At 44.0% G+C, this 9,737-nt stretch overlaps 1 protein-coding gene across 1 annotated transcript in view; it reads left to right on the top strand.

Moving 5' to 3' along the window:
* Positions 1 to 8,435, top strand: part of ZDHHC14 (zinc finger DHHC-type containing 14) — a 248,705-nt gene extending 240,270 nt beyond the window's left edge. The window contains exon 9 of the mRNA XM_025202659.1: positions 8,312 to 8,435. Coding sequence (XP_025058444.1) covers positions 8,312 to 8,344 — 33 coding nt within the window. The 3' untranslated portion in view covers positions 8,345 to 8,435. The remainder of the gene's footprint in view (positions 1 to 8,311) is intronic.
* The last annotated feature ends 1,302 nt before the right edge of the window (positions 8,436 to 9,737 follow it).

The following is a 9,737-nucleotide window of genomic DNA, read 5'->3' as shown; positions in this document are numbered from 1 at the left end:
TCCCCTCCCCCACCCCTAGTACTTACCAGCTTGGAGTCCGGCTACAGTTCCCTGCTGCAGCCACCAGGGACTGCCTGAATCATCAAAGCTCTCCAAATCTTTTCCGAAGATTTGGAGAGCTTTGAATCAATTCAGACCTTTTAATTGGTCCCCTGATTCGATTCAGATTCAGAGATTCAGCCACCAAATCGGGCCGAGTCTCCTCCAAATCAAATCACCATCCAAAGCTTTGCACAGCCCTAATATTTAAAGTATCCAAAAAGTGATGAATTTTCACATCGTATTTGTGGTCTGCCATTGGTTTGTAAACCACATGCTGATGGTTTGTGGAGAGCTGGCTGGTCATGTGGGGCTGACTCTTCTTTCTGTTTTCAATGGCTACATTATATTTGAAAGTACAAATATACTAAATGCTTTCCTCATAATGCTTTTTCTAGGTAAGGAGTGGCTGTAATTTCCAGGACGTAGCTTGGATAGTTCCTTGAGGCACAATAGCATGAATTAAGGCTTAAAGGCATTTGGCATTAGGCCTTAAGGCATTTGAATGGAGGTCTTATTATCTAAAGTAAAACAAAGAAATAAAGATTTGAGATCTAGGCTGAAGCCAGGGAGCATACAGTGCAAATCTGGAGAGGTGTGCAAAGGTCACTTCAGCCATGCAGTTGGCAATAAAGGCAGGGAAGGAGACAAACAGCATAGAGGAGTAGAAGAACAGGTTAGGAATTATTTAGAAAAGCTAGGTTTTTTGGGTAGGCAGTGTTGGATGGCATGCATCTAGGGTACTGTAGGAATTGGCTGAGCTTATTTCAGAGTTGTTAGTTCTAGGTGAGGTCCCAGATGATTGGAAAATGGCAAATATAGTGCCCATCTTTAAGAAATAGAAAGAGGAAGATCCAGGAAATTACAGACCTGTCAGCCTCACCTTAATGCCTGGAAAGATCATGGAGCCAGTCCTCACAGAACCTATTGTGAAGCACCTAGAAAAGAACAAGGTGATCAGGAACAGTCACAAGTCATGTCTGACTAACCCAATTTCTTTCACTGATAAGGTGAAAAGTTCTGTGGATGCAGGGAGAGCAGTAGATATGATATATCTTGACTTTAGCAAGGCTTTTGACACTTGTCTGTCATAACAGTCTCATTAACAAGCTAAGAAAATGAAGACTAGATAAAAATACTGTAAGGTGGTTGGATCACTACCTTAAAGTTATGATCCACAACTGATTGGATCATCGTACTCAGTAAATGGTCCTCAATGGCTCAGTGCAAGTAGGGCTTCCCTGGGGTCTCTCCTAGGTCCAGTATTATTTAATATCTTCATTAATGATTTGGATGATGGGATCGACGGCACACACAGCAAATTTGCAGGTGACCCCAAGTTAGGTGGAGTTGCAGATACTCCTGAGGGTAGGACTAGGATCCAGAATGACATGGATGGACTGGAAAAATACTCTGAAATTAATCATATGAGATTCATCAAGGACAAGTGCAAAGTCCAGCATTTGGGACAGAATAATTGCATACACAAATACAGACTGAGAAATGATTGACTAGGCTGCAGTACTGCAGAGAAGGATCTGGGGGTTACAGTGGACTGTAAACTGAATATGAGCCAACAGTGTGCTCTTGTTGCAAAAGACAACAACAGCATATTGGGTTGTTTTAGCAGGAGTCTCTTGCAAATCAGGGGAAGTCATTTGTCCACTCTTCAGCACTGATGGGGCTTCCCCTAAAGTACTGCATGCAGTTTTAGACCCCACCCTTCAAGAAAGATGTGGACAGATTGGTAAGAGTCCTGTGCAGAACAACAAAATTATTAGAGGCCTGGGAGACATGACTTCTGAAGAAAGGCTGAAAGAACTAGGATTATTTAGTTTAGAGAAGAGAAAACTGAGGAGGGATTTGATAATAGTCTTCAAACACCTGAAGGGCAATTACAGAGAGAATGGAGACAGGCCCTAGGGGATAGGACTAAGAGCAATATCCTCAAACTTCAGCATGGAAAATTAGGTTGGCAATTGGGAGAAATATGATGATGAGGAGGATGGTCAAGGGTTGGAACAGACTACAGAAATTCTGGAATCGCCGTCCTTGGAAGTTTTCAAGAACATGTTAGATAGACACTTGGCTTGTGTGACATGCCCTGGCCCCAGATGCAGCCTGGGTATGCCTCTGAGATGCATTCGTGTGGTGTTTCCACACCTTTGGGGTTCCCTTCTGTCCCAAACCTCTGCTGCCTGCTGCTTGACCACTAAGAACCAACTGAGATGTGCCAAATGCATCCTTCGTCTGTGATGCCTCAGTCCCTACCTGCCTCACTTAGGCCTTGCCAGCCCTTATCAGAGCAGATTTTGCCAGCTAAAAAGATGACACACTTGTCCAGTCATGCACTCAAAAAAGATGGGTCCCCTTTCTGTAGAATGAGCAAGCCTGTATAGTCAAATGCTCTGAACTCATAAGTATCGCTGACAAGTGGTTTGTAGAAAGATTTTTAAATAATGATGAAAATAAGAACAAGCAGAAGAAATTAATAACTATTTGTTGAGATACAGACAGAGATAGGAGAATAACCAAACAAAAGGAGATATCAGAACAATAACCTGTTCTCACCTGGCATCTTAAATCCAAAATGTAGTCTCTACCCAGCTCACTAGCTGCGGGGAATCCATCTTGTCCCTACATCCAAGGAAAACTTACCCTGCTCTCAAAGCAAACTTAAGTATAGTTTCCTATCTGGCTATTTACATGCATCACCTCAAAGAGGCCAACCTTCTGCATATAAGTTCCTGTCACCCCCAAAGGTTTATATTTGCTGGAGCAGAAATCTTTCCTGGTCTAATGAAGGCCAGGAGACTACATGCATCCTTTCAAGCATGGAGATTCAGTAATCTAACATGCTGCTTTTTTCCCTCAGTAGTTTTACTGGCCAGGTGTCATTCTTACGGTCCTTTCTTTTGAAAGGTAAATTCCTCTTTGTTTGGCAAATCCTGGCCCCTGTACCCTGTTGAGAAGCGTTTCTCAACCTTTTTTGTACAAGGACCTATTTGTACAATGGCCAGTCCCGACCCAGGGCCTCCCACCGCCAGGCCCCAGCCCCGCAGTGTGTGGGACACGGGGAGCCCCAGGCAGCCCATTTCAGACTGACAGAACTCTGCCAGGAAAGGGAAAAGCCATCGTTTCCCATTTTTTCTCCTTTAAAGGAGAATCCATTTTATAGGGGTTTTGATCCATTTTTAAAGTTTGTTCACAACCCTTTCATATATTCTTGTGACCCATGGGTTGAGAAACACTGCCTTAGAGCACATTTGCAAAGGAGTAAATGACTCAAAACAAATGCTAATTCCATTTACTGCTTAGACTGGGGTCCTTCCTAGGTGTCAAAGATACTTTTGAAAGTCATTTTCATTTTGTACCATCATGGCCATATTATAACATAAAAGAAATACATTTTATATCAAATACCAGTGGCAACAATCCCTCTTGGTCAAGGATGATCACTCCCACAGGTCAAGTAAAGGGTTGTAAAAGTTGATATCTAAGAAGGCCAGTCCTAGAGCTGCAGAATCTCTGGCAAATGCCACAGGTGGTGGTTAAAGGGAGGGTCAGATCACAGATTTCTTGGTCTTATTTCCTTTGCTTCTGTTTCTGTCATTTTCCTGCCTCCAGGTCAAGCCAGTTTTCCTCAAAGCAAGATGTACCTTTTGCCAGAAAGTGTTGCCATGTAGCCCTGTCCTGGGCTTAGTTCTTTCCCATTTGTGGTATCAATGCCACACTTCTTAATCTGTGAGGCTCTATGGAAGATCTTATCAAAGTCTGGCTACCCAGGAAAATGTATCACCATCCTAAACCTCCTTCATAACCAGGTGACTGCCTGCATCCTATGCAATGGTTTCACTACAGAACCCTTATTCATTCAAACTGGTGTCCAGCGGGGCTGTGTGATCACACCAATTTTCCCCCCATCTTTCTTGTGGTCATCAAGATGCTCATCCATGACCATCTGCCACATGGAATTGGTAGTGAGTACAGGATGAATAGGAACCTTTTCAATCTCTTCCGCCTCCACGCCAAAAACCAAAGTTACTTCCGCTTTGATTGTGGAACTTCAGTACACCGATTATTGTACTGTCATTACACATACAGAGGAGGACCTACAAATGGCCCTTAACTGCTTCTATCAAGCATACCAGCGCCTGCGACTGACCCTTAACATCAGAAAAACAAGTATTTCACCAGGCTGTTCTGGGCTAATCGACTCCCCCAGCAAAGATCCTCATCAAATACTGCAATGCACTTAAACATAAGGAAGATAAAGTTCAATGCAGCTTGACCAATACCTTCACATAGAGACTACATATGCCATATTAGTAAAACTCAAGAAACCATGCAACAAACTCCATGACCCCTTAGGTTTGTAACAGCTAGGATGGTTTAGTCAGGGATGATCCTGCCTTGAGCACAGGGCTGGACTAAATGTTCTTGTGAGGTCCCTTCCATTTCTGCTTTCCTATGATCCTTTGATTAAGCAGCTTTGTATCCTCCTGCCCTGTGATACCTGGATACTCTATTCTTCTGTGGGTATAAGGTCCAGGGCTTTTTAGGTACTCAACCTCATGCTACCGGTCGGTACCTTCAAGAGCCTGAGACAGCAGCAACAGACTGGTGGGGTATTGAGAGCACCTGTTTCTAGGAAGGGGAGAATGGTTAGGAGACACTACAGCATTAGTATGCCATGAGAGGATGACTTCCATGTGGATATCCCCTGGTGACCAATTGCACTCATCCTCCTGCTTTTTGGCACTGGCAGTGTAACTCAAAGCAGCTCCAGTACAGAACAAGATCTGGGCCAACTGTTATCAGTGACCCAAAGGGTGGCGGTGGGGGGAACACAAGATGCAAAAGTGGGAACGTTTTATGGCTGAAGGTCAAATAAATCTCAACACTGCCATAAGGCAGCAATATTTTCCATTACGTTTGCTGTTGGCTGGCACAGGAGAGTGCTGAAGGCGTCTCTAAGTTGCCAGCAGCAATCAGGTGTTATTGATATTCCTGTATTGTCCTCACTGCGTTGAAAATGAGGTAAAGAAGACACTTTTAAGTCTTTTTACTTGAAGTGTTTTGATCATGTCTTACCTATGAAGCAGGTTAAGAAACTCCAAAGTCCGTTATAGGTTAAGCTAGGTTGTCCCTTCAAGAAGAATCAGCCTTCTATATCAGTGAGTCTTAACCAGGGTGCCTTGGTGAGATCTTTTTAAGGGTGCCATGGGGTGCTGTGCAATATTAGCACTGTTAGGTGTGCAAACATCTACACACGAGTCACAGGATAAACCCAATGGAATCCATAGTGTTAAAAACATTCTGCCCTGCTGTGGTCTGTCTGAGTTCTTTGGAACAGAAGAATTGCTCTAGTGTTTTTCTGAGGTCAAAAAACAAAAGAAAGTGAAGAGTTGTCATTTTTCAAGGCATGCCTTCAGTCGAAAACGATTGAGAGCCACTATTCTAGATTCTTCTCTAGTACCAGTATAAAAACTGAAAGTTGCTGTCATTCAGAGAAATGTGAGGGATCTTATAGGTATGCTTCCCTTAGTAATCAGCTAATGGATCTGATTCTTTTGTAGGAAACCTGGTTTAAAGATTTATTTCTTTTAATTCATTCCTTTGGCGCCAGGAGGCAGCATTCAGATTTGGCAAAATCCATCGCTCAGGCTCATGTAATGAGGTCTGGCTCCAAGCATGCTGGAGGTGGCAGAGAGTGGTTTCTGGGAACTGGCTAATTTCTTTATTTGCAGATTAAAGCAATCAGTAGGCTTTTAATTTCATTTTCATTTGAAATAAATCTCTCAGTACATTTTATAAAATAAAATTAGAGCAAAGAGCTTGCAAGTGGTATTTCAAATGCTAGAGGTGTAAAAAATGCCTACTTTTTGGTATCATTACAAATACTCATAGTAGCACAGAATGACCAAACTAAGATCATGTCAGTGATCCATCTAATCTAGTATGCTGTGTCCACTAGTGGCCAGAAACTCAGATGCTTTAGAGGAAGGAGTTTGAAGCCCTGCTATAGGGAGCTCTGACATAACTTGCCCTAGCAAAACCTGTTAACCTCCTGTAGGTGGAGGTTGGCTGAAAGCCTGAAGCACAGAGATTTATGATCCGCCCACAACTGTTTGGTTGTGTATTTCATCTGGCTGTTTTGTGTTTTCAATTATAACACTAGACCTTCTTGTTATTCCCCCAAAATTTCTAGTCTGATGAACTCTTTCCAATGTTTCTACATCTCTCTCGAAGTGCAGTGCGTAAAACTGGACAGAATGCTTCAAGTGAGGCCTCACCAGTGCTGAATACAGTGGAGGAATTACTTCCCTTGATTTGAATATGGCTCTCCTGTTAATGCAGCCCAGAATGCTATTAGCTTTTATTATTATTATTATTATTATTATTATTATTTCTGTAACTTCTGGGTCCTTTTCTTCAGTAAGTTTTTCTAGTTTTTTTTTTTAAATCTTGCTAAGCCACTGGTTTCAGCATGTCTTGTGGCAGGAAGTTCCACAGAATAATTTTAAACTGTGCGGAAAAAAAACATTCCCTTCATCAGTTCTAAATTTGCTTCTTTTCAGTTTCTTCTCATCATTAGCAATCCCTCACAGTTGAGGATGGTCATTCCTACAGGTCAAGTAAAGGGTTGTAGATGAGTCTGTTGATGGCTAAGTTGGACAATCCTAGAGTCACAAACTCTCTGGCAGATGCCATGTGTAACAGAAGCAGGGAATTCCTCCTTCTTAGGCAGCTTGTCTCACTCTCTCCTGCCATGTCTTGCTGTAATAATTGTTTGGAAAAGAAAAAGGTGTGAGAGTCTGCCTTATTTGTGGGGCCCTGATGTCTGGAGCAAGGTATGCAGCTCCACCTGCCCCTACACCTATGTCTACCCTTGGACCTTAACCACACAAGCCAGTTACTGGAACCCTTAGTAGGGCTCACAAAGTTCTTACTTCTGATCTGTGCTTCTGCGTTCAGTTGAGAATATTATCAGTCCTTTAGCTAGTTTCTCAAATTATAGTGATCAACAAGCAAAACCAATAACATAGAGCGGGGAGCTGGTCCTCTCCCTCAAGCCTCCTTTTCCATGAGGCTTTCTATTCAGGGTGGACCCTTGTCAGGCCATCTGCAATGTGTGACGGGCATGCCAGTAGCAGCCTGGCTTGCTGGCTCGAAAGGGCTTCGAGCCATTGGTGGGACATTTCCACCAATCAGGTGATGGTGGAGGAGAGGCTGCCTCACCCCTGCTCAGGGCGAGGCAAAGAGTCTGAACCTGGTTGAGGGATATACTTCCCCTCACCTTGATTGGTCCTCTTGCAATCTGGGGGTGGAGCCTCCAAAGGGTACCTCTTGCAATTGGGGGGCGGCACACGGGCACCTTGCATTGAGGAACAAAGAAGAGTGTTGCACCTTATATTTTGTGAGACATCACCAGATATTGTGTGGTTTATATTTCATGTTTTATATGTGTACGTTGATAAAGTCTAAAATTATTGTGTTATATTGAAATCTTTAATCTGATATTATGAGGCTAAGTATTTGATAGAGTGTGTGTGTGTATAGATTTATATTTAATGTCTAAATAGATTTAAATTTTGATAGAGTTTAAGGTTATAAAACACTTGTTGAAACTTAGGTTAGAATTTTATTATAATAGTTAACCATATCCTGAGAGAGGTATAGAAGTGTGTAAATATTGCCTATAATCCTTGTTATTGTAAATGTTTTGTGTGTGTGTGTGTATAAAATTTTAATCTTTTTTTTATTTATATTGTAATATTAATAAACTTGTATATAGTTACGTTATGGAATGTGTTGGTCTGGCTCTCTACAGGGGAAAGGAGGGAAACTGCATGTAGCCAGCAGTTGTTCCCCCACAGAACACCTGCCCTGCTGACATTTCTCTTGAATTGGAGAAGAGAGTACATACCTGAATACACCCAGGTTACAAATGTATTTTGGGTCTTCTCTCTATGGTCCCCATTGCAGTAAATAAAAAGTAATAGGCGAAACTTTGCCAATTTATAGTCCCTCACAACCGTCTCGCTTTCCTTCAGGGTTTCGCCATGGGTTCTTGATGATCACAGCTCGTGCCCACACTCCACCTCCCTCAGCAGTTGGGCTGCTCCTTCACCTGAGTCTGACTACCACCCAGCCATCAGCCTTCCCTAGCTGGGATGCTCGCACCAAAACTAAACCCCTCGCTTACTCTGGAGCTTTGCTCCTTACTCATAGTTCTGGTTCAGAAGGTTTCTCTCTCTCTCTCTTGCAGGTCCAGGCCATCCTCAGCTTCTCAGTATCCTGAGTAATACCAGTATAGCCATCTCTGCTCAGCGTTGCCATCTCCAGATTACCTCTCCTGTGTCTGTTTTGCCTGTGCCTCCACACTGGCCCAGGTAAGTTTCTATCCCCTGGTTCAGACCCCTTTCCAGGAGTAAGAATTTACTTTCTGTGGCCTGGAATCTTCCTCCCTCCATCCGGAGCTCCAGAGTCTTTAACTTCCATGCACCCGTATGTCACGCTCATGTGATAAGTTTAAAGGGACCACATCTATTATTAACTGAGTCTGTCCACCGTATCTCCAGCATCGACCCATCCATAGGCGAGTGTAGTAGGGTTGCACTCTGACTCCTTGCTACACCATGATAAGTTGCAGCTGCCAAATCACCCTTATGTCCCATAACAAGGGTGAAGCAACCATCACCCAACTGCTGTCTCCATGTAAATCTGTGACTAGGGACTCCCTGCGATCTCTTTGTCTGTCCCCGTTGCCACTCGTCCATTGGCGTAAGACTTCACAGGGTATTGTTATTGGTTATTGTAGTAGATGTTGGACCAGTGGGAGAAGCCTGCACATGACTTGTTTTGCTCAAGGAGGCTGTTGAGCATTGACAACCACATGGATCTTGGTGGGGGAGAAACTTGTGTCCAGTGACAAGGAGATCCAAGACAACTGGGATTACTCTTCCACTGCAGCCTTCATCCACCTTCGCAACCATTGAGAAGCATGCCTTCTGCATCTTCCTGCTCCACTGTTGAGGTCTGTGTGTTGTTGGACTGCTCTTTGTCTGATGCCTCACCTTTGACCTTACTTCCATGGGTGACCCTACCAGAAGTACAAGGCTCTTGACAGTGTTGCTCTTAGGGTCTTCTAAAGGGCCCTTGGTTCCTGAAGCAAGTGCTGTGGTTTCTTTTGAGGTATTATCCCAGGTTCACATTGTGCGGGCCGGGAGTGACCCGAGCCCTTTTTCATGCTGCACGCGGGCTGTGGCCAGCAGCCCGGGCACGCTGGATCGGAGAGGGAGGGCGACGAGCTGGAATTAGGCACAAACGCTTAGCGGTAGTTTTAAAGTTTGTTTACTTACACCGAGATGGCAGTGGTGTAGGCTGGAAAACTTGCTTGAGTTGCGGTTACAGACACAGACAACACGGACAGTCACGTGGAGTTTGCTAGGCTCCACGGAACAGAGCTCCAGATGCTCTGGGTGAACGCGCCACCAAAATCGGAATCGGAGATACGTCTTATAATTCTTTCCGCTCGAAGACGGGAAGAGGTGGGCGATGGATCAGGTCGCCAAGCTCCTCTGAATCTCACACAGGGTCTCTATTACCCTGCCGTGTATCCAGAGTCCCCACGAGATGGATGTGGAGTCCTCTTCGGCTTGGGCGGAAACTGCTCAAGCCTCTTATACGGCTAA

This window comes from Alligator sinensis, unplaced genomic scaffold, assembly GCF_000455745.1.
Source record: "Alligator sinensis unplaced genomic scaffold, ASM45574v1 scaffold331_1, whole genome shotgun sequence".
Taxonomy (NCBI): domain Eukaryota; kingdom Metazoa; phylum Chordata; order Crocodylia; family Alligatoridae; genus Alligator; species Alligator sinensis.
This window is presented reverse-complemented; position numbering and strand designations above follow the sequence as displayed.